This window comes from Nyctereutes procyonoides, unplaced genomic scaffold, assembly GCF_905146905.1.
Source record: "Nyctereutes procyonoides isolate TBG_1078 unplaced genomic scaffold, NYPRO_anot_genome, whole genome shotgun sequence".
Classification (NCBI taxonomy): domain Eukaryota; kingdom Metazoa; phylum Chordata; class Mammalia; order Carnivora; family Canidae; genus Nyctereutes; species Nyctereutes procyonoides.
Genome location: NW_026575120.1, coordinates 2,593,170 through 2,617,851, shown reverse-complemented (window position 1 = coordinate 2,617,851; position 24,682 = coordinate 2,593,170). Strand labels below are relative to the sequence as shown.

Genomic DNA, 24,682 nt, shown 5'->3' with positions numbered 1-24,682 from the left:
ATGAGGGTCTGGACTTAGATCTGGTAAGTCCGTAAGTCTATCCTTAGGCCATTGCTGAGGGAGGGGGGAGTTCAGAAAGGCATCCTCAGACTGATGTTCTTAGGGTAGAGGTTGCTTTAGGCCAGCATTTCAGAACCTTGTAAGGGGTCCTCCCCAGTTTTGTAAGAAATGATTTGTTCAGAGTCACATGCCCATAGTCAGTTTTGTCTGGCCCCCAGTCAGCAGAGGTTCTCCAAGCACCAACCTTACCAACCACTGGAGTTCTCATGGGGTCTTCTCTGTCTGAAACTACAGATCTTTCTGGCCAAACCCCTGTTTCCTTTTTTTTCTCTAAGTATAATGCATACTTATCCTCCAACTGGTAGTATTTTGCAGGGGCAATTTGGAATTGCAGTGACCACTGAGGGAAACATTTGATTTTATTTAATTTATTTATTTTTATTTTTATAATAAATTTATTTTTTATTGGTGTTCAATTTGCCAACATACAGAATAACACCCAGTGCTCATCCCGTCAAGTGCCCCCCTCAGTGCCCGTCACCCATTCACCCCCACCCACCCCCCCCCGTCCTCCTCCCCTTCCACCACCCCTAGTTCATTTCCCAGAGTTAGGAGTCTTTATGTTCTGTCTCCCTTTCTGATATTTCCCACACACTTGATTTTAGCAGGACAATCATTCAGTAGCTCTCTTAGAACAAAAGGAGAAGAAATACTCATGAGAAGATTGTTTTGCGTACAAAAGAGAGATCATTTTATTTCATATAGAAGACTCCTTTTCCATTTCAGCTCTATTCTTTGGGGTTCCAAAATCCCTGGCTTTTAAATTGTACAGCTTGATAAAATTGCCAAGGACTTTCTCTTTTCTGTGTATATATGTCAAACTGGGTTTTCCTGCATCTAAACTTTGTCTCCTCCTTTGCAGATAGGACATAATTAGCTCTTTATAGTGACAATTTAATATTTGTTTGTAGTTGGCTTCTTTGAACTTCTATTTTTTCTATTTCTGCCTCTCTGTTTTCTAATGCTGGGAACTTTTAGAGTAACAGATAAGAAAAAATCATTCCTGGTTTATGTGCACTCTGGGAATATCTAGTGCAGACAAAGATTGAACGTTGTTTTTTTGAAGAAATAAAGACATTATTGTTATATTAACTTCAAAATTGTGGTGACTGAAAGGTACATTGACTTAATAGCCTTCATTACTATAATTATGAGGTTTAAGAAAGACCTTGGTTCCCATATGAGAAAACTTTTGTCATTATTTAATGAGTCTATAAAATTTAGTTTACCAATAAAAATAACATCAGCCCAATATTTAAATATATACAAGATGAGGGTTAAATGCTGAGATAGAGCCCTTCATTTGGCTGTAGGCCCAGCAGGGAGTCTGCTTGAGATTCTCTCCTTCTCCCTCTGTCCTTCCCCCCTGCTCATGCTCACATGCTCTCTCTCTCTTTCTTTCTCTAAAATAAATAAATAAATCTTTTAAAAAGTGGTAAAAGTTTAATTTTATAAAATTCTTTTTTTTTAATTTTATAAAATTCTTATAGTGCCTCCAATCACAAAAACTTAATATATTAACTAAGATTATCTTTCAGGTTCTTAAATAATTTTAAGAACTTATACTATGTAGGACAGTAGCAACTACTATAATAGACACTGTAGCTATTTAAATTTAGGTTAATTAAAATTAGATAAAGTAAATATTCAGTTCTTCAGTTGCATTAACCACAGTTCAAATGTCTAATAGTTACATATGGCCAGTGGTTACCATATGGGACAGCACAGATAAAGAAAACTTCCATAATCACATAGTTCTATTGATAGGACTGCTCTAGACATATGATTGAGCAAACTAGTTGATAATCTTTGGGTGCTTGTATGATTTTTAAGTAAGAAACAAAAACAAAACCAAAAACACACTACTGATCACTAAAAGGATTCTGCACCACATTCCAGTGTGTGGCAGGGATTTTTCCACAGCATCAAACAATTTTCAGATGCCAGGTAGGTGTCCTATAATTTAACTCAATTGTGATACTTCCTACTAGGGGCTAGTGTCAGATCCCATGAGTTAAGGGCTCAGTCCTACAAGACTTCATCTTTTCCCCCCACCATCTCACAAACTCCAGTCACAAGGCCAGGTTAACATTACCTGTTCTTCTGACCAACTGGCGCTAAATTGGAGATTTCAACAACTCCCTCCTTAGGTTTGATTAATTTGCTAGAGTGGCTCACAAAAGTCACAGAGACATTTCACTTAACTAGATTCCCAGTTTATTATAAAAGATTTAACTCAAGAACAGCTGGATGCAAAAGATGCTTAGGGTATTGTGTAAAGAAAGGGAGATGGAGCTTCCATGCCCTTTCTAACTACCATTTTCCCAGAATCTCCACTCATGAACCTAGAAGCTCTCTGCATCCACTCTTTTTGGGCTTTTATGGAGACTTCATAACATAGGCATGATTGATTCAACCTCTATCCCCTCTCCCTTCCCTGGAGAGGAGGGGTTGGCCTGAAAGTTCCAACCCTTTAATAACATGATTAATTCCTCCAGGCAACCAGCCCCCACCCTTAGGTGGAGTCCAAAAGTCATCTTATTAACATAATAAAAGACATCTTTATCACTTAAGTCACTTAGGAAATTTCAAGTGTTTTAAGGAGTTCTGTGCCAGAAATGGGGATAAAGGCCGGATATACATATCTTATTATAAATCATAATTTCACAATCACTAACATAATTTTAAATTTTGTAGAATAGCTATTGATGAGCAAAGTATACAAATGCATTTGAATTTATATACATATATATATGCATGTATATTTATGCTTGGAAATAGACATAAATAAGACAGTAACACTCGTAAAGAAAAGATAGCTAAATAGTTCTTGCTTTCTGTTTCTATTTTTCTCCTGTGCCTGGAGAGAAGAGTGGTTACTTTGGTTAAATTTGGTAATTAATACAAATGTTAGAGTGTTCTAGGCACTCCCATTACAAAGATATATAAATATTTATACAAAATAATGCATGTAATTTTCTGTTTATTAACACTTATTATAGTTTATCAATATGTTTATTATGATATATGCATTGTTTTATTTAATATACTAATAGGTTATATTTTAATGCTACAGTTAAAAGTTTTAATTTACAGATTTATTCTTTTTTTTCAGAATTCTTCATTTTTTTTTCTGTGAATGCCTAAATACATATATGGTAAGCTGTGTTAGTAAATATTATAATATTATTTCAAGAATAGTATTCAGGAGGCCTAAAATTATAATTTTAATCTTTCTCTAAAATCACCATGTTATTTTATGACATGGCACATCACAGAGATGACATTTAAGTTGTGCACTGAAGAATGAGCAAGATTTTGAAGTATGAGGAGTGTAGACAAAGTCATCCTACGAAGATGCAACAGTAACAAAGGCAAGAGTGTGTAGAATGTGGTCTTCAAAATGGTTTGATCACATCCTTTCAAAAGAATTTAGAAGACTGGATATCCCTTTGTGGATCTTAAAGTAAACATCTAAAAGTTTTCATTATAAGCTTAAATGTTGCAAAGATTACAATTTTCACCAAGTTATAAATATTGACATTAACAAAATAAAATTCACAGCATTCCTATAAATATTTATAAATATTTCCAAAGGAATGGAAATCAGAGCCATCATTATCCATTAAAAAACAAACTCACAAACAAGAAGGAACTCTTCTTTTTAACAATTGAATATTTTATATTATCTTTTTATCTTCCTGAACTTCTATTTCCATTATGCTGCCCCCAAGGGATTTGAAAATTATACTTTCTAAAAAATCATTATTTTTTTTAAGATTTAATTTTTTTTATGTTATCTCTACACCCAACATGGAACTTGAACTCACAACCCTGAGATCAAGAGTCACACACTCTTCTGACTGAACCAGCCAGGTGCCCTGAAATTATATTTTTAATGAAACTTTTTATTAAAAAGTAAATTTTCTATTGAAATATAGTATATATATATATATATATAAATCACAAAATAATGTCTCAATAAATATGCACAAACAATATATACTTATATAACAACCACCAATCAAAACAAGAAATGGATCATGGACTATTTCTAGTACTCCAGAGCCCTCTTCGGCCCTCTTCCACTATCCTGACTTTTTACCTGAGATATTTAATACTTCATGGTCAGATCATATATAAAAATAGAACTCTAACCTATAACCTTCAGTATGTCTAGGAAACCAACCCCTTGTGTATAATAAACACCCCAGGGAGCCAGCCTGGACCGTAGGAGGTCAGACTGCTGTCTCTAGTGAATCCAGGAGTCCAAACAAGAACTTCTTTAACAACTGGTCCCAAATGGAAAGGACTTGATTAAAAACTGACATCCACCTAATTTTTGTTCCTGTTTCCAATTTAGGACCAACTACAGAAAGTCAAATACGCAGCCCTATCCAATTACAGAGATGCCCTCCTTTTTTTTTTTTTTTAAGATTTTATTTATTTATTCATGACGGACGGACAGAGAGAGAGAGGCAGAGACACAGGCAAAGGGAGAGGGAGAGAAGCAGGATCCATGCAGGGAGTCCGACTTGGGACTCGGGCCCAGGTCTCCAGGATCACACCCCAGCCAAACCGCTGGGCCACCAGGGCTGCCCCAAGATGTCCTCCTTCTATTTAGCTCACCTACAGCTGCCTCCAAGCCATAACCTCCAGTCGAGGGTTACCTGAGGCCTACCTTTTTTTCTAATATTACACTTCGCTATTCCTCCACCTGCCTTTAAGTCTGTCAAAACTAGGGACTCCTGGGTGGCTCATTGGTTGAGTGTCTGTCTTTGGCTCAGGGCATGATCCTGGAGTCCCCAGATCGAGTCCCCGGATTGAGTCCCACATCCAGCTCCCTGCCTGGAGCCTACTTCTCCCTCTGCCTATGTCTCTGCCTCTCTCTCTCTCTCTGTGTCTCTTGTGAATAAATAAATAAAATCTCTTAAAAAAAAAAGTCTGTCAAAACTCAAGTGGGAGCAGCTTACTCCCTTGTTATATGGTAAGCTAAGAAAAAATAGCCTCAGCCTGTTCTCATTTGGTTGGTTTTTATTTCCACAAACCCAAATATATTAGTTTTGTGTCTGGATCCTTATATTGTAAAATTCATTCATGTTATGTATAGAGGTCATCAGTTCATTTTTATTGATATATAGTATGACTGCATCACAAAATAATTATCTGTTTAACTGTTTATAGATATTTGGTCTCTTTCCAACTTTGGGCTTTTATGAATAAGGCTGCCACGCACATTCATATATGTCATTTTGTGAACATATGTCTCTTTGGAACTGCTGGGTCATAGATAGGTGTATTTAGTTTTAGTAGATACTGCTGCTTTGATAAAGTAGTTAAACCAATTTAACCTCCTACTGGCAGTGTAATCAGATAGAATTTTATCCTAATATATTTTTTATGCTTCAAAGTCTCTGCAAAAAAGAGTTGTATGGATTGAAATTTGATTTAAATAAGCATCTGACCATGAGGCTATATTAAAATTTATCATTTGCACTGAGTTATCATTAGTTATTAGTTGTACCCAATTGATCAAAATAACATATATTATGAATTTGAGAAAATAGTAGTAAACATGAAAAAGTGAAAAGCAGAAGTGTATTAGTAAAACATTACTTACAGAAATAAATAAGGTTTTAAAAAATTTGTTTGCAAGTCTGTGGATTAGTACTATTTATTGCTAGAATAAGATAATATACAGCAACATTTTATTTTTTATTTTTTAACTTTGCTTATAGTAAGTATTAAAGAACTATGATCACAATAAGGAGACAGGAATAGGAGTTTATTATCTCAATATCATTTAATTGTTCGAACTCCTTTTGAATAAATTGCATAGTGATCTATTCACAAAACAATTTTAAATGATCTATAGCTGACAACTAGAGCCTGTCCTCTTTCAATACTATTGAAAGCAAAAAAATGGGGATAGAAGGGGAGAGACCTCTTTTCTTTCCTTAGCTAAGATAAAAGGCAATTGTCCTAACAAAGTCAGGCAAGAACAAATAAGATTAGCCTGTATCTTAGGCACTTCTTCCAAGTTCATCAATTTTAGGAAAGAACACAGGATTGTTGAGATTTTGGAAATGGATTTTGTGTGTGTGTATTTTTTGTTGGAGTTCAAAATATTTTTTAAAATATTTTATTTATTTATTCATGAGAGACACAGAGAGAGTCAGAGACATAGGCAGAGGGAGAACCAGGCTCCACAGGACCCGAGCATCATGCCCTGAGCCGAAGGCAGACGCCTTCAACCACTGAGCCACCCAGGTGTCCTGGGAGTGAGCTCTTTTAAAGCCATTTGCCTATGTAGTCCTTGGGGTAAACTCCAGTTTGAAGTCTGTTATGTTAAAGCAAAGGTAAAGGGTTTGACTTAGCTCCAAGTCATTATCCCAGATTGGACCTCCTTTGGAAACTAGGAGTCTGTGGACTAAAGACAGTGACATGGTTAGTGTTGTACTTTACTGTTAAACAGAGAATGGCTGGATTTGTTCATTCATGCATTCAAAAATTGCACTATCCTGTGTAGTGTGGATTCAAAGAAAACAAAGTCTCTATGTTCCTGGAGTTTACATTCCAATGTGGGGAAAGACAAATAAATGCAAAAGTATAATGTCAGTTAGTGATAGATACTATAAAAAAGGTAAAACAGGGATTATTCTAGACAGTGTGGATGAAAGCCCTGTCTTACTAAGCTTACATTTGAATCCTGCATAATCCTGCAATGAATCAATTGCATAATTTTAGGTAATGAGTGCTATATGAAAGTTAAGAGTGTGTGTGTGTGTGTGTGAAGAGTAAGGAGTTTAGTTTTTAGAAGGGGTTGTCTAAGAGATGAGACTAATGCAGGCAGGCTGGGCCTCAGGACCCAGAGAGGGACCAGCAGGACCAGCCCAGAGGGTCCTTGACTAGGTGCAGCAGGATAGAAATCAAATGTGAGCCAATAGGAAGTGCAGCAGAGTTTATTGAAGATATATAGAGAGTACAGGTATAGACAGAGTGTTCAGAAGACTGGGAAAGCAAAGGAAAAAGAATCTCTGGGACCTGGGGTTTTTATTAACAATTGTAGTCTGGTGCATGTGTCCTCTCAGGTATCTAGAACTGGTCTGAACAAGCACAGGATCTAGATGTTCATCATAAGTCACTTATTCTCTGGAGCCAGGAGATCTTGGTGTTGAAATGTCTAGTGTCATTCAAACAGGCACATGATGGCCTTGCCTGGTCATTCTTAACCAGTCATTCCTGAAGTGTTATCTCTAAAGAAATCATTAACTCCTTATCTTTTGCAAGGAGGACATACATTAAGGCATGTATGTGTGTTTGTGGATGCAGATCCTAGCAAAGAATAGAAAGTAGGAAAAGGAGCTAAAAAAACAATTTTCCCCCACCATGGGTTCCCTTTCTGTTTCCCTATGGCAGGATGACATCTTAGAAGATCTGAATAAAGGGATAAGGTTTGCCATGTGAACATCTAGCTCTGTGAAAAAGGTGAAGAAACAACAGTGTGAAGAACAGAGGGAGTATGTTTGACATATTTAAGGAAAACAAAGAAAATAGCCTGGCTGGAACAAGTGAGAAAATGGAAAGTAGGAAAAAGGTAGCCAGGCACAAAGTAACATAGGGCCCTAAGGGTGAAAATGATTGCTTTGAATAATAGTGAAAGGGAATAGAAGGGAAAGGAGAAGAAATGGGCAGAAAGGGAGACAGAACATAAAGACTCCTAACTTTGGGAAACGAACTAGGGGTGGTGGAAGGGGGGGGCGGTGGGAGTGAATGGGTGATGGGCACTGAGGGGGGCACCTGGGGGGGCCCGGGATGAGCACTGGGTGTTATTCTGTATGTTGGCAAATTGAACACCAATAAAAAATAAATTTATTATTAAAAAAAAAGAAAATGATTGCTTTGTATGCTGAGGACAGAGAAAGTCCTTTACACTGGTTTATGTATTAAAAGGATCACTCTGGCTCATTTACCAAGAATAGAATATAAGAAGGCAGGATTCAAAAGTCTTGGATTAGGCTGGTAGAGGAATTTGGTAAGACTAGAAGCAAGGGGAGAATGGACTAGGAATGATGTCCAATGCCTTTTTTTTTTTTTTATTTATGATAGTCACACACAGAGAGAGAGAGGCAGAGACACAGGCAGAGGGAGAAGCAGGCTCCATGCACCGGGAGCCCGATGTGGGATTCGATCCCGGGTCTCCAGGATCGCGCCCCGGGCCAAAGGCAGGCGCCAAACCGCTGCGCCACCCAGGGATCCGTCCAATGCCTTTCTAATGAATGCTAGAGTAACAAAATGAAAAAAAAGAAAACGATTTCTTAAGTCACTATAGAGGCTGAGTAACTTGGAAACCAAATATGGATGGCAGTATGGTTGGAGTGGATGGGCAGCTCGGAGGCTCTGAAGATTGGTAATGAGGAGGATGACGGTGTCATCAACCAGATCCAAGACCTGACCTTTACTGCTCGAGGCCACCTACCTTCGTCCTACATTTTATTAAGCTCTTCCTTCTTCCTTATCTCTTAACTGGCAAATGGAAAGCAAAACCACCCCTCAAACACCAGCAACTGCCCTGACAAGACCTCCCGTCAGCCCAGACCACTCAGACCAGTTTGAGCATGAGTCCCCGACTTGCACCTGTGCAGATGGGCCATGGGGTGACCTTTAAAATGACCAGTAATTATCTTTATCTCATTATAATACTAAACCTCTGCCCTAGGAGGAGCACAAGCCTCATTTACATAATATACAATGCATGTATAGGCATGTTTCCTCAAGATGCATGTGTGACCCTATGCCCACATCTACATACAATGACAAGGATCCCCTTTTAAAATAATCCTCCTGACCCTGAATAAAAGGAACCCATCAGACTTTGCTCAGAGAGTGAGGGCTTCAGAAGTTATTTCTTACAATCTCTGTATTTACTGAAAATAGTTTCCTATATGCAACAACTCATTTGGTAATTTCCATCTGTGACTCAGCAAGGAGTGAACTCACATTGGTTCGGTTACAGTGGTACTGTTAATTACAATAAAATAAAATAAGTTTGGAATACAATGGGACAGATGATGAATTTTGATTTTGTCGAGTGTATCTTGATATAGATGTTTAGTTGATATAGACCGTAAATTTATTCTTGTCTCCAGACAGATAAAAGTGGAGGTCACTTTCACAAGTCTCAAGGAAAAAGGAAAGGGCTAGTCTTTAGGTTGCAATTACTATGGGCACAAACATTCACATAATAGTGGGAAATCAAAAGCTTGGGAGATAGAGAAGAGAGATGTATTTGTAAATTCCTTTTAAAAAGGCGGCATAGCATAGTAAATGATAGTGGCTATTGAGCAAGGCTGCCAAAGTTCAAATTCCTGGTATACCATTTTCTGGTTGTGTGACATTGAGTTAGATCTCCTGGCCTAAGTTTCTTTTTATGAAAATTGTTACACTAGGATTTATCTGATAAGGGTGTTATGGAGCAGGAGTTCTTAATCTGGAGTCCATGAAATTTGGGGGGATCTGGGAAACTTGAATTGACAGAAATTTAACCCTATTTCTATTAACCGCTCATGAAGCTCTTTTTTTTTTTTCCCCCAATTATAAAGCAGAAAGCAAAGCATGGTAGTATTAGCAGTACATATGGTTTTGTTTTCTGTAGAAATTACAAATAATTTCATGTTATAATATAGCAGTAGTAGATAGTTTAAAATACTGTTTATTATCATTGCTGTTTCAATATTATCATACTTATTAGAATTGCTGTTAGATACATTGCTAGGTTTCATATGATTGCAGAATTTATTTACAACCCTTATGCTACTTAATTGTTCAAGGATCCTATAATTCTGTGCTTCTTGATCAATCATAATTACATTGTAAAGTCTGAATGTTTATTTTTTTTAAGATTTAATTTATTTGAGGGAGAGAAAGAGTAGGGAAGACAGGTAGAGGAAGAGAGAGAGGGAAACAGACCCTCTGCTGAGCAGAGAGCCTGACACAGGGGAGATCCTGACCTCAGCTGAAAGCAGACTTTAACTAAGCCACCCAGGCGCCCCAAAGTCTGGATGCTTTTAGGTTGGCTTTTTTTTTTTTTTTAGAGATTTTATTTTTATTCATGAGACACACACACAGAGAAGCAGAGACACAGGCAGAGGTAGAAGTAGGTGTCCCTCCCCCACCACCACGCAGGAAGCCTGATGAGAGACTCCTCCCAGGATATATATCAGGACCAGAGCAGAAGGCAGGCCCTCAACCACTGAGCCATCCAGGTTGGTTCTTACATCTCCCTTTGCTTTCTAGCATTCCCCAAATACAAATGTTTGTTGAGCAGTTGAAAGGAGGTGACTTGTCTTAATTTTGATAATGGCATTTCATGCGATGCCTTTGTATCTTATGAATTTAACTTTTTTGCAGTTAGAAATACTGTTTTAAGACTGGGCCAATTAGAGTTCATTAGACTATCAGAGGTTTTCATGTTACAGGAGAATTCTTGAGGGAGAATCAATGCTACTAGAACAGTAATGGAGGATGGTTGGAAGAAAGGCAGGCAGGGACAAGGGGCCCTGTCCTACGAGGAAACCACCCTTCAAAGCCTTTTCTGCCACGTGCAAGGAGCCCTCCACCCTTTCCCACGGGATAGGTAGATGACAAAAACTTGATTGGACGAAGGGGGCGTGGAGGGTTAATCAGATTAAAAGAGCCCTCCAACAAGCCCATAACCCCCCCCCCCGATCTGAACCCCAAATTGGCAACCCTCTTGGCTCCCCTCCCTTTCAGAGCTTTGTACTGTCGACAATTCAATAAACTTCGCTTTGCTCCCTCACCTCTTCATCCTTCCGCTCAGCCAGACCAAGAACCCAAAACTGAAGGGAAAGAAATCCCCCATAACACTCCCTGGCCCCTATCAGATGTTCAGTAAACCGTCTGCTTCTATTGTTCTTAAAATGTCCAAAGACCAGGAATCCAGTTGCGGCCTTTTCATTTTTGCATTCCCAAGCGTGGAGTGGGCGGGTGGGGCTCGGCCCTCGGGCAGAGGATCCACTCCTCGGAGGCTGAATGAATGGGGGGTGGGGGGGGGCGTGGCCTGAGGGCGGCTCCGCAGGCCCCTCCACCGAGACTGCACCGAGCAGCTGTGAAGTTGCAGGCGGCTACTACGCATGCACCGGGTTATGTCCTGTGCATATTATGTTAGAGGCGTGGGAGGCTCCGTACGTGAGCCACAGCTGGGGTTCCAAAAACGTCCCAACGGCAACAACAGTGATTGCCCCTCGGCCCGAGGGGCCAGGGGTTTACGAATTCCTTAGCAGGCTCCTGCATCATTGCAGAAGGCGATCAGGTCCATCTGGGGCTCCAGGTGAGCAGGAGCTTGCTCTGGCTGCTCTTCAGAGGCCCCCGCACACTCCCGGGACCTCGCGCGGGGCTCGCAGCCGCAGCGCACCCCGCGGGCCGGCGAGCGGAGCCGCCGCGCGCTCGCGGCCCGCGCCCTCGCCACGCCCACTTCCTGCCCCATCCCGGGCTTCCCGGGTCCCCGCTCCTGCTGAACCGGATGCGCCGTCAGTTTCCTCCTCCGCGTCCTCCGCGGCCTCCGCTTCCCCGGCGAAGCCGCAGGCACCCGCGAGGGCACAGGCAGGGGCGCCCGGCGGCTGTTCTGGCAGGAGTCGGACGCCGGTAGGAGCTGGGCGCGCACGGTTACCGAGCGTGGAGGAGACACTGCCCTGCGGCGATGGGTGCCAGGGGCGCTCCTTCACGCCGGAGGCAGGCGGGGCGGCGGCTGCGCTACCTGCCCACCGGGAGCTTTCCCTTTCTCCTCCTCCTGCTGCTTCTCTGCATCCAGCTCGGGGGAGGACAGAAGAAGAAAGAGGTAGAATGAATCCCTCGGCCTTGCAAGTGGGCCGGGGAGGCCGGGGCTGGCTGGGGCGGGCCGGGCGGGCCGGGGCGGCGGCGTTGCTAGGCAGCGGGGCCGCGTTGCTAGGCAACCGGGGCGTGGGCGGCGGCGGCGGAGGCGCTGCGGTGAGCGAGCGCGGAGCTGCTGGGAGGCCCGTGGGCCTGGCGGTCGCGGCCGTGGGGTTAGCCTGGCGTTTTCTCAAAAGCAGTAAAGCAGCCCCTTTCCACTGTGCGCCTGAGCCTCGCACACCTTGCAGGCTCACGGCGGCTTTGACCCTCAGAGGCCGAGCTTTGTGCTCTTGAGTCCCTGAAAGGGGTGTGGTGGGTGCAAAAGTAACCTTTCCGGAGTACGTGGGAACCTGCGGAGGACTCTTCGGTTTTTACGTTCAGGTTTCCAGTTCCTTTCGTTACTCGTGTCAGGAAGCAGGGCAGCGTAGTGGAAGTGTGTTTTTTTCGTAGTTTATATTCATAATGACACATTTCTAACATTTTTAAAGCTGTAGGTTTTTCTTTATGTTGAACTCCTAATGGTGAGAATGAACTCACATGGATTAGATTTGTTTGTGAAGCTCACCTGATGTCAATCTTAGTCCTCTAAGAACTTTGATAAGAGGGTTGACGTCACTATGTTTAAGACAGAGTTATTTGTGATTTTAAGTTCTCCGCCTTTGCCTTGGATACTCAGTCTAGCAGCATCAGGAAAACAAAATTAGTGTGGAAATGGGAGTAGTGTTTGTAATCGTACAGTATTTTAGTGAGAGTATTGGCTTTCAATCAAGACAGTTCCCCCCCCCCCTCCCTGGTGAAGTATTATACACCCGTGACCCAAAATCTAATTCGAGTTTAAAATAGTACAAGTTTCTTGATAGCTGGGTAGAGAGTGAAAAAACAGCTTCATGCTCAAGATGATGTTTCTTTTTACTTTTTGTCTGAAACTTCTCTGAACTCAATAGTAACTTCTTCCCTTAAGCTTTTTAATTTTAAGGTGAAAGTAGGCCATATGAAATTCTTTGTAGAGGTCTGGTAAGAGGTTTAGAGAAGGACTGTTAAAACTGTGTTTACAAATACATCTAATATACATTTTAATACATACATATAATTTAAAGGTATATTTTTTAGCGTTTGGTATTTATATACCACATTCCAGGAGTTTTAGGTGTCCAAAGTAGTTCTTGAAGTCAAGAGAAGAGATTAAAAAAAATTTTTTTTTGTCCCTCCCCCTGCAGATTGCCACATTGGAGGGCAGTAAAAAATGGTGAGGAATTCCATGGAAGTTCTGATGTTTTACTTTTTTTAAGATCACTGTTGGGGCACTTTGGTAGCTCAGACCCTTGAGCATCCCACTTTTGATTTCAGTTCAGGTCATGATCTCAGGGTCTTGAGAGGAGCCTTGCCTGCTTAGTGCTCAACAGGGAGTTTGCTTGAGATTCTCTCCAGCCTTTTCTCTCTGCCTCTTCCCCCACCTTCCATCATGTTGATATAGTTTCTCTCTAAAAATAAATCTTAAAAAAAATAAAAAGGAAAGAAAATCACTGTGGTCACAGTAACTTTCAGTTGGAAGGAGAATCTGAAAAGCATACATCTTCAAGGCATCTTAGTATCCAATTATACACTACTTTTAACAGGTGAAAACATTTGTTAATTTAGTATAGTTAAAATGACATAGGTTCCATTAACATTTTTTATAAAAGATGTTTTAAATGAAAAATTAGGGAGAAAATTGTTAAGGAATAGAAAAAGGATGTCTTCCAGAACTGCTTTTATTAAACTGGAGCGTCTATTACTACTATGTGGTAGTATTGCAGAATATACATATTTAAGGAAAAGAGCAAAATAACAAATATTTGAAGTTTTAATGCGTTTACAAATATTTGAAGTTAATGAGTTTACTCGATGAGCACACATGTGGAATGTAGTATGTGAGAATAAACTTCAAATATTTGAAGTTTTAATGAGTTTACAAATATTTGAAGTTTTAATGAGTTTACTCAATGAGCACACATGTGGAATGTAGTATGCGAGAATAAACTCACTTAAGTTATACAAATTTATTTGTGAAGTTCAGATCACTTGATTTCAGTCTTAGTCCTTGATTTGGAGGGCTGTGGTGTCTTTCAATACTGGAAGAAGAACATTTTTATTAGAAATATTGAAAAGTGGTTGGTCATCATTATGGTACATTTCTAGGGGTATTCCAGGGTTGTTTTGAACATGTTACTTCATTCTTTGCTGAGTTTAGATCCTGATGCCCAATACAAAATTTGACACCATTGAACCAGCAAGTACAGCAGTTGGAACTTAGTTTTTACTACAATAAATATTACTGTCATAAGTCCTAGAGGAGTTGACTTGGCATGAGTAGTGTATCCCTTCATACGGAGGAGGCCACACTGGCATCCTTAGTTGAATGTGGAACCAAGATTGGATATTAGCTGCTTTTAAGGAATAGTTACCATCATAGGTTTTTGGATCAGATGGTCCAGTTACAACTCAGTCACTATTTAATTATATAAGATGCAAACCACTTCCCTGAGTTTTGACATCTTTGTTTTAAAACACAGGTTTAATACCTACATCTTAGAGTTGTCAGTGGGATTAAATAAGACTGTATATAAACTACTTAGTGCAGTGCTTTGAACATAAGCAGATGATCAATGCTGGTAGCTATTATCATGTGTTCTTTAAATGAGATCAGCAGACATGATGAGATCCTAAAATGTGATAAAATACTTGTCAAATTTTTTTTTTTGCTAAAGAAACTGATTTTATCATTATTGTAAAATATTTACTAGAATAAATTGCCTATTATGAAATACTGAGTTCCAGACTTTTAACATTGTTTTAGAACTTCCCAGGAGGAGACTTTTGCAATGTGGAAGAATTGGTGGTATTCATGGGTGTGTGTGTCTATGTATATATTTTTGTATCTATTTCTTCGTAAAGACATTTAATTTATTAAAAAATAATTTTGTTATATTCTCTAAGAATATAGTGAAAAGCAATAGATACATGAATAGGAAAAGAATAAAGTCACTTTCCTTAATTACATTGAATACAGTCACTACACTAATTTTTGAATCCTCATGTAAAGTGATATGAATTTGTGAGTGACTCTTGGTTTCTTGGTGGTATATCATTTACATATGTAGTACCTTTTTTTTTTTTAAATTTTAACAGCTGTATTTTTTATGTTAACATCAGTTAATCAACTTCATTTAGAATTGTTTTGGTGGGATCCCTGGGTGGCGCAGCGGTTTGGTGCCTGCCTTTGGCCCAGGGCGCGATTCTGGAGACCCCGGATCGAATCCCACGTCGGGCTCCCGGTGCATGGAGCCTGCTTCTCCCTCTGCCTGTGTCTCTGCCTCTCTCTCTCTCTGTGACTATCATAAATAAATAAAAATTAAAAAAAAAGAATTGTTTTGGTATGTAATAACACCTAATAATATAAAAGGAGCACAAATTCTGTAATTTCCAGTGGATTTATTAACTTAGACATCAAATGAAGCTATTGTAATAATTTATCTTTTAAATTAATAGGTTATGACATGTAGGTGACAATGAATATCGCAATTATGGAAAAATTGAGCGGCTCATATTTTTGTGAAGTATTATGATTGCCCAAGTGAGATTTCTCAGTTGCCTCTGACATAATTTATGTATGTCACTAACGTTTTTAAGCACATTTTATACTGAGATGTGTATATCCAGTTATTTTTTTAGTGGCGTGGCTGTGAAATACTTTACTATCTTAGCAAATGAAGAGGGAGAGTATGGAAGTAAGCAGTGGATTTTACCTTTAAGGGAAGAACTTAAGTTGGAGAATAAGTTTGTAAATATATGAGCACAACTTTAAGAAATGCATAGTAATTATGTATTAATGTGTATACACATAGACCACAGATTATGGGATGTAGGTAGTTTCATCTAGGCTAGATTTTTTTTTTTTTTTTTTTTGGACTCTAGGCTAGATTTTGTGTGCAGTAACTCCTTGGTGAGTAACTCGGAGTAACAGGTCTTACTCAGAATGGCCAGAACTGCTTGTCAAGTACTGTGAAGGTTCAGCTGCGACAGTTTCACATAGGGCAGATTGCATGGAACTCCTGGGTCACAGGTGGACAGCTTATTACTCACAGCAGCCGATTTGCCAGAGTATCAGCATTTGTGCTGATGACGCAGGCTAAATGACCCCTACAGGTGTAGGCAGTTCTGTGGCAGGAGAAGAACCTTGAGCTTAAGGAGCTGCTCATCCTTTATAAGGGGCCAGAAGCTTTTTTGACCTTTGACCCAGAGGGTGACATGAACTGGAAAGGAAACAAACCTGCTCTTTATTCTGGAAGGACACTGTCTTCCAAGCCTTGTGTGCTATATATATCCTTGAAAAGGGGTCCAGAACAAAAGTCAGTTTGCTTGCATGTTATGTAAAAATCTATGAAGAATTATCTCCTTAAGTAAGAGATAAAGAGCAACTTTGTCGAAAGATAATTTTGGGATATTTTCCTTCATGTACCTACACCATCAGTACATTCAGTCCCATATATGGGAAAGAGCAGAATGTGTAACCTGAGCCACAGATTTATAGTTGTTAAATCTTCTGCCACATTTACTTTTGGTTTTTTCAATATGCAGTGAGTTTGGATGAGTGTGATCTGTATGCCAGTGACTGACAGTTACTTTGGTGGTCTCCAGGGTTTATTTGGCAAGTCAGACTATCTTACAATTGCATTTTTCCATAAGATTCCCTCCTGGAGCATCATGATAATTCTACCAAGATAGAAAATTTACCTTTGGCTTAGTATGGGAGTGGCTGTTGATCCCCTGCTAGAGAACAGATAGATGAGGAACAAATGTATATGTTATATAACATTGAGTACGTGAGAGTGTGTGCGTGTGTTCTTCATGCAATGAGGGGACCAAATACTGTTTATATAAGTATCTACTTTTTATTTTACCTATTGGGCAAGTTTTCTGCAGCTTCTCAAATTGAGCATATCTAAAGGGAAACTCATAATCCTTCCCTCTGTGCATCTGTTTTTTTCATTGCTGTTAACAGTGCTGTTTTATGGGTAACAAATTTTAACATACTAGAACCTCATTTTTTTAAGTAATTACTTGCCAGTATAATATGTCTTTGCAGCTCTTATCCTGTACTTTGCACAGTGTATGGCTTTATGTACTTTCTTGAGTTGTACATAAATTTATGGAGAGTATCTTGAAAACTAGGATTTCTCTCAATATAAGCTATGAAAAACATTTAGTTTGAATATTAAAATCTCAAAAATGATTCAAGACAATAGGTAATATAAATTTTTTTTTGTAGTAATTGCTATCTGTCTTCCCCGCTTGTTATCTGTTATCTGAACTTACGGAGTTCTTCAATATCTATGATAAAAGTCTTAACATAGAAAAGTAGAATTCTGAAGCCATTTATGAGCTGAAAAAAGTTAATAAAAGGAAGGCTTTTATTAGTATGTTTATTGTTACAAAGTTTTGGTTGATCATGTAAAGATACCTAATTAGTTTGACATTTAGAGATGAAAAAGAAATTTTTTTCTACTTCATGTTACCACGAGAACTCAACTATCTTTAATGAAAAGGATCACTTGAGTGTAAGTTGAATAAATTGTAATACTGATTTTATTAAATGGACCTCTTTTGTTTATTTCAGAAGTGTATTCTTAGAGATAGCTTAACATTGTCAACATCATTTGACACAACTTTTGGAAATATATTAATTCAGAGTTGTCAGTGCTTGGAAAACAAACCATTGGGAAATTAGTTCATATGAGTATTGTGGTAAAACTTAGGGTACAGAATTCATTATAAATTGTGAAATTTGTTCACTATTCATATTAAATATTAAGTTGATAAACTTTAGGATAGATAACTCATTGAATTAAACTTGGAAGTTGGAAATAAGTCTGAATTATCTTAGAAAATGAAAAAGGTAACATGACTTAATTAGCCTTGTAATTGCTGTAACTCTGGACTCCTTGTTATGTGCTAATAAACTTAATATTGTTTAAGACATTTTGAATTGAATTTTCATATTTTTTATTTGAAAGCATTCTGCTGAGGAAAGTTATTTTGGATTAAGAGTTTTACCCATGATTGTTATTTACCCAACTTGTAAGTTTACAGCCTTACTCCAAAGATTTCTTTCTTTCTATACTGTGAATAGTAACTTAACAATTACCTAGCTATATGACCTGCTTTGTGAATTAGATAATAAATATTAAAGGTTATTTACATATATATATAGCTCTCCTTTGTCTTTGAATATTAATGGTCATTATTACAAGTCTGCATATGTTTTGGTGTTTTTGTTTTTTAAAATATTTTATTTATTTATTAATGAAATACCGAGAGAGAGAGAGAGAGAGAGAGAGAGAGAGAGAGACAGAGAGAGAGAGACAGAGACACACACAGACACAGGCAGAGGGAGAACTCCATGCAGGGAGCCCGATGCAGGACTCGATCCCAGGACTCCAGGATCACTCCCTGGGCCGTAGGCAGGCGGTAAACCGCTGAGCCACCCAGGGATCACTGTTTTGGTGTTTTTGAAAGTGAATTTTTCCATGTGTTCCTTATAGGAAAGAAATTGGAAATTTATTACATGTCTTAAAAGCCCAAGAAAGAAGAGAATGAATAAATTATGCCTTAGATATATTTACTGAATGCTATATTCTATGTGAATGATTTTAAAAAATACTTCTTTTGCTTTTTTGTATGTAATAGATTGCTACATATTTTCATTTTAAGGATTACCTAATAAAACAGAGGAAGACACCTTTGTTTTGCAAGTGATCATATTTAATATGATTTTTTGGTTTACATTTGAGTTGAAAATTAAGCGAAAGAAAAGTTGGGACCCTCCCCCCTCCAAGGATGAGGGTATTGTGCAATGCTGATTGTAGCATGTTTTTGTTTATTTTTTTTTTTTAGCATTGGAGCTTTCAAAGTGAATAAAAGATTTTTCTCATGCTCAGGAAAGTGAAGTGATGTGCTGTGTCTTGCTGTTGTTTCCTGTACGTTTTCCTCTTAGAGACTTTATGGGAAGAAAGAGTGGCTGAAAAAAAAAAAAAGAGTTGGCTGAGTTAAGGTGTAATACTAACATAATGGTACTCTAATTAAATTTAGCTTCCTCTTGATGGATACATGAGCCACATGCTTTGATGTTGGAGCATATTCCAAATTATAAAGGGAGTCATAACCATAGATTTTTTTAAAGAAAATATTGCAGGGCAGCCCTGGTGGCGCAGCAGTTTAGCGCTGCCTGAAGCCGGGGGTATGATCCTGGAGTCCCCGGATGAGTCCCACGTTGGGCTCCCTGCATGGAGCCTGCTTCTCCTTCTGCCTGTGTCTCTGCCTCTCTCTCTCTGTCTCTATGAATAAATAAATAAAATCTTTAAAAAATAATTATAAAAAAAAAGAAAATATTGCATTATGGAATGGTAGAATAGGAGTGTCAGGTTTAGGATAAATAACAAGGTTGGGACTAGAAGTTAGGTTTCCTTACACTAGAGTTTATATTTCCATATGCCCATGCTCAGTTATGCTGTCAGAGTCGCCCCCCCCTTCACTACTTTTATTATACTATATTTTCTGCTGTCTTTTCATAGCTGATGTTTAACTTTATAACTTCCTCTTCATGGATATTTGTTTTTTAAAAGCCTAATATGTAAAAATTTGGCAAGTAAAGCCTGTTAATGCTGTGCTTAGATTCCCTTGAGAACATAATTTATAAAATTAAGCCATCTGTTTCTTAGGAACCTGTTTAAATGAAGTTAGGCTACGGTAAACCTTGGTCACAAGAATCAGAACTCTAAAATGGCACAGAACTCAAACCAATGCCTCCTGTAATCCCTAACACTAAGTCAGGTGTGCTCACAGATCTATTTGCCAAAGCGAGAAATCTGGGCACATTTCACTTGGTCTCAGACCTTTACTTGTGAATTTTTGGACACTCCTTCCCCCACCCCAGCTAAAGCTATCCTGAAACTTCTCTTACCTGATGTTATCTTTGAGGAGTACTGTTTACAGACTGTTTAAATGCCATCCCAAGGTTCCATCCCAAGGTTCTTTGTGTGCTACTAGTGCTTTTCCTGAGTGAGCCTGTGTCTTTCTGTTTTGTTCTTTCTCCACTCTTACATGCTTCCCTTATGTGGCAGCTTAAGTCACTTACCTGCACTGCCCCGTTTTGGATGAGGAACTCCTCCTCTGTGCTCACACGAATGGATCTTTGTGCTTCTTTCTTTATAACACTTAATGTGAATTGTTGTCTGTCACCTGTCATTCCTATTATTCTACAAGCCTTTGATGAGGCTTGTTTTTTTTTTTTTTTTCTTCATTTCTGCACTCACAAGGCAAAGTATAGTGCCTTGCGGTTGGTAAATGCTTACTGAAGTTATTTTGGTCAAGTTACTTAATCATTCTAAGCCTCTTCCTAATCTGCAAAATGGAGATAGTATGTTAGTCCCTACTGTAGAGCTGTGAGCCTTACACGAGGTAATCCTGTAAAGTACTTAGCAGCACAGTGCGTGGAACATAGTAAATGCTTCATATTTGCTTTGGTGCTGATACTGGGGGAGTGAATTGTAGGATGTATTACGGGTTATTTTACATGAATAGCACAAATTGATTTGACATTACAAGAGAAAAATTAAAAACATGCATCCGATGTGTTTCATTTTTGATAAATATTTTGTTTTCCTATTTGACAAGTTAGGGCTCTTGAGATTGTCATTATTTTCTTTATTGCCAGACATAATAGGTACTTTTACTACTTGACTTTTATATAGCATTTGACATCGTTGGCTACTGCTTCCTCACCCTCCCCACTCCCAGTTTTATTGACATAATATTGTGAACGTTTAAGGTGTACAACATGCTGACTTGATACAATTATATGTTGGAAAATGATCATCACCATAGCCTTAGCTAACACCTCCATCACATCACATAGTTACCATTCCCTTTTTGTGGAGAGACATTTAAGATTTACTCTCAAAACACCTTTCAAGCGAATAATACACTACTGTTAAGTATAATCACGATACTGAGCATCAGATTACCAGAATTTACTTTTTAACTGGAAGTTTGTTCCCTTTGACCAGTATCTTCCCATTTCCCCCACCCCCACCTCCTGTGACCACCACTCTACTCTGTTTCTACAAACCTTTTTTTCTTCGATTCCACATAAAGTGAAATTATACAGTATTCGTCTTTCTCCATCTGACTTATTTCACTGAGCATAATACCTGCAGTGTCAATCCACATTGTTGCAAATGGCAGGATTTCTTAGTTTTACTATGGCCAAATGCAATATTTTCCTGTGTGTGTGTGTGTATTTGTGTGTGTGTGTATGACATGGTATATATGCTTTGTATGTAATACATATTTATGCACATTCACCATTGCTGCTTCATATTCATCTGTCAGTGGACACATTATTTTCATGTCTTGGTTATTGTAAATAGTGGTGTTATGAATACAGGGGTGTAGATACCTTTTTGAGTTAGTGTTTTCATTTTGTTTGGATGTATTCCAGGTGTGGAATTATTGGGTCACATAGTAATTTTATTTTTAATTTTTTGAGTCTCCTCAATTGTGTTTTCCTTCTTCTTTTTTGCCCTCTATTCTGTTTTCTGTAGAAGCTATACCAGTTTGCAGTCCCACCAGTAGTGCATGAAGGTTCTCTTTTCTCCACATCCTCACCAGCATTTGTTATTGCATGTCTTTATTTTTTCTAGTTTCACTTAGAAATATTTGGTATACATCATTATATAAGGTGTATAGCATTATTGTTTGATTTGCACATATTAGAAAATGATTACAATAGTTTTAGCTAATGTCCATCTTCTCATATAGATACATTAAAAAGAAAAGAAAAAATCTTTTAATGAGAATTCTTAGGAGTCACTCTGTTAACAATTTTTCTATACATTATACAGCAGTATTAGCTATAGTCATCGCGTTGTATATTACATCTCTAGTACTTATATATGAAAATTTTTACTTCTGACCATATTCTTCCAATTATCGCACTCCACCTCTGGTAATCACGAATCACAAGTGTTATCTCCTCTATTTTTTTTTTTTTTTTAGATATATAAGTGAAGTCATATGGTATTTTCTGTTGTTTTTTTTTTTTTTGAATTGTTTTACATAGCACAATGCCCCCATGTTGCAAATGGTAGTATTTCCTAATTTTTTTTTATGGTTTAGTATTATTCCATTGTATATATATGCCCAAACTTCTTTATCTAGTCATTTGCTGATGGACACTTAGGTTTCCGTGTCTTGGTATTGTAAATAATGGTGTTATGAACATGGGGGTGCAGATATCTTTTTGAGTTGTGTGTTTGTTTTCTCTAAGTACATTCTCAGAAGTGGAATTGCTGGGTCATAGGATGGTTTTGTTTTTATGTTTTTAAAGATCCTCCATTCTGTTTTCCATAGTGGCTATATCGGTTTACCAGTCCCATCAGCAGCATACTCACAGCTTCCTTTTTCTATATATACTACCAGCATTTGTTTCATGTCTTTTTGATGATATAGGCAGTCTGACAGGCATTACTTTTTTGTTGTTATTCATGACCATCCTAACAGGCATGAGGTGATTTTTCATTGTGGTTTTGATTTGCATCTCTCTAATGACTCATGATGTTGACCCATCTTTTCATGTACCTGTTTTTTTGTTTTTTTGTTTTTTTTTTTTTTACTTTTGGGGGAAAAATGCATATTCAAGTTTTTTGCCCATTTTTTACATTGTTTTTTTTTTTAAATTTTGGCTATTGAGTTGTATGAGTTCTTTATATATTTGGAAGATTAACTTCTTATCAGCTATGTTGCACAAATACGTTTTTTTTTTCCATTGTATAGGTCATTGTTTTACTTTATTGGTGGTTTCTTTTGCTGTAGAAGCTTTTTAGTTTGATATAGGCTCATTTGTTTTTTATTTTGTTGCTTTTCCTTTAGATGTCAGAGCCAATTATTGCTAAGACCCATGTCAAGGACTTTTTGTACCTGTTTTCTTCTAGGGATTTCATGGTTTCAGGTCTTCTGTTTAAGTGTTAATCCATTTCAAAATTAATTTTTGTATATGGTGAGGATGCCTGGGTGGCTCAGCAGTTGAGCATTTGCCTTCAGCCCAGGGGAGTGATCCTGGAGTCCTGGGATTGAGTTCCACATCGGGCTCCCCACAGAGAGCCTGCTTCTCCCTCTGCCTGTGTCTCTGCTTCCCTCTCTCTGTCTCTCTTGTGAATAAATAAAATCTTTAAAAAAGTTTTTGTATATGGTGTAAGATGGGAGTCTAGTTTCATTATTTTACATGTGACTATCCAATTTCCCTAGCACCTTTTATTGAAGAGATTGTGTTTTCTACACTGATTATCCTTGGCTCTCTTGTCAAATATGCAGTTGACTGCATATGCTTGGGTTTATTTGTGAGCTCTTGATTCTGTTACATTGATCTATTTTTCCGTTTTTTTTTTTATTTTTTATGCCGGTACCATACTGCTTTGACATATAGTCTTAGAGTGTAGCTGGAAATTAGGAAGTGTTATGTCTTATGCTTTGTTCTGTTTGGGATCTTTTGTGGTTTCATATAAATTTTAGGATAGTTTTGTCTACCTTTGTAAAAATGCCATCAAAATCTTGATAGGGATTGTATTGAATCTGTATATAGTTTTTGGTAGTATGAACATTTAACAGTATTTTTTCCAATCCATGAACATGGGATACCTTTCCATTCTTTGGTGTCTTCAATTTCTTTCATTCTTGTAGTTTTCTTTCAGTCTTATGGTTTTCACAGGGGCTCCTGGCTTATTCAGTTGATAGAGCACATGACTTGATCTCAAGGTCACATGTTTGAGCCCCATGTTGGGTGCAGAAATTAAATAAAATCAATCTTTTTTTTTAAGATTTTATTTATTTATTTGAGAGAGCAGAATGAGCAAGAGAGAAAAAGAGCACAAGAAGAGGGAGGTTTAAGGGAGAGGAGAGGGAGAAGCAGACTCCCTGCTAAGCAGGGAGCCTAATATGGGGCTCAATTCCCAGGCCCCTGGGATGATGATCTGAGCTGAAGACAGATGCTTAATTAACTGTGCCACCCAGGCACACCAAATAAAATCAGTCTTGTAGTTTTCAGGGTACAGATTTTTCAACTCCTTGGTTAAGTTTATTCCTAGTATTTTATTGTATTTATTGAAGTGGGATTGTTTTATTTTTTAGATAATTCATTATTATTTGTAGAAATGTTTGATTTTTGCATGTTCATTTTGTATCCTGCAACTTTACTGAATTTGTTGATTAGATCTAATGGTTTTTTGATGGAGGTTTTAGAACTTTCTATTTATAAAATTATGTCACTTGCAAATGGAGACAGTTTTACTTCTCACATTTTGATGCCTTTTATTTTTCTTGCCTGATGGCTCTGGCAAGGACTTTCAGGAGTATGTTGAATAAGAGTGATGAGAGTGGGCACTTTGTTTTGTTCCTGATCTTAGAGGGAAAGCTTTTATCATTGAGTATGGTAATAGCTTTGGGCTTATTATCTAAGGCCTTATTATGTTGAAGTATATTTTTTCTATAATTTGCTGAGTTTTTTTTAATGAAGTTAAATTTTGTCAAATGCCTTTTCTATATCTAGTGAGATAATCATGGCATTTTTCTTTCATTCTATTATGTGTCACAGTGATTTGTGCATGTTGACCCATACTTGCATCCAAGGTAAAAATTTCAC

General features: G+C 38.0%; 1 protein-coding gene across 2 annotated transcripts in view; it reads left to right on the top strand.

Annotated features, from left to right (window-relative positions):
* The first annotated feature begins 11,627 nt into the window (after positions 1-11,627).
* Positions 11,628-24,682, top strand: part of TUSC3 (tumor suppressor candidate 3) — a 224,278-nt gene continuing 211,223 nt past the window's right edge. The window contains exon 1 of one of the 2 annotated variants that reach the window (XM_055335205.1): positions 11,628-11,917. In XM_055335205.1, coding sequence (XP_055191180.1) covers positions 11,780-11,917 — 138 coding nt within the window. In that variant the 5' untranslated portion in view covers positions 11,628-11,779. The remainder of the gene's footprint in view (positions 11,918-24,682) is intronic. The other variant, XM_055335206.1, reaches the window with a different exon arrangement.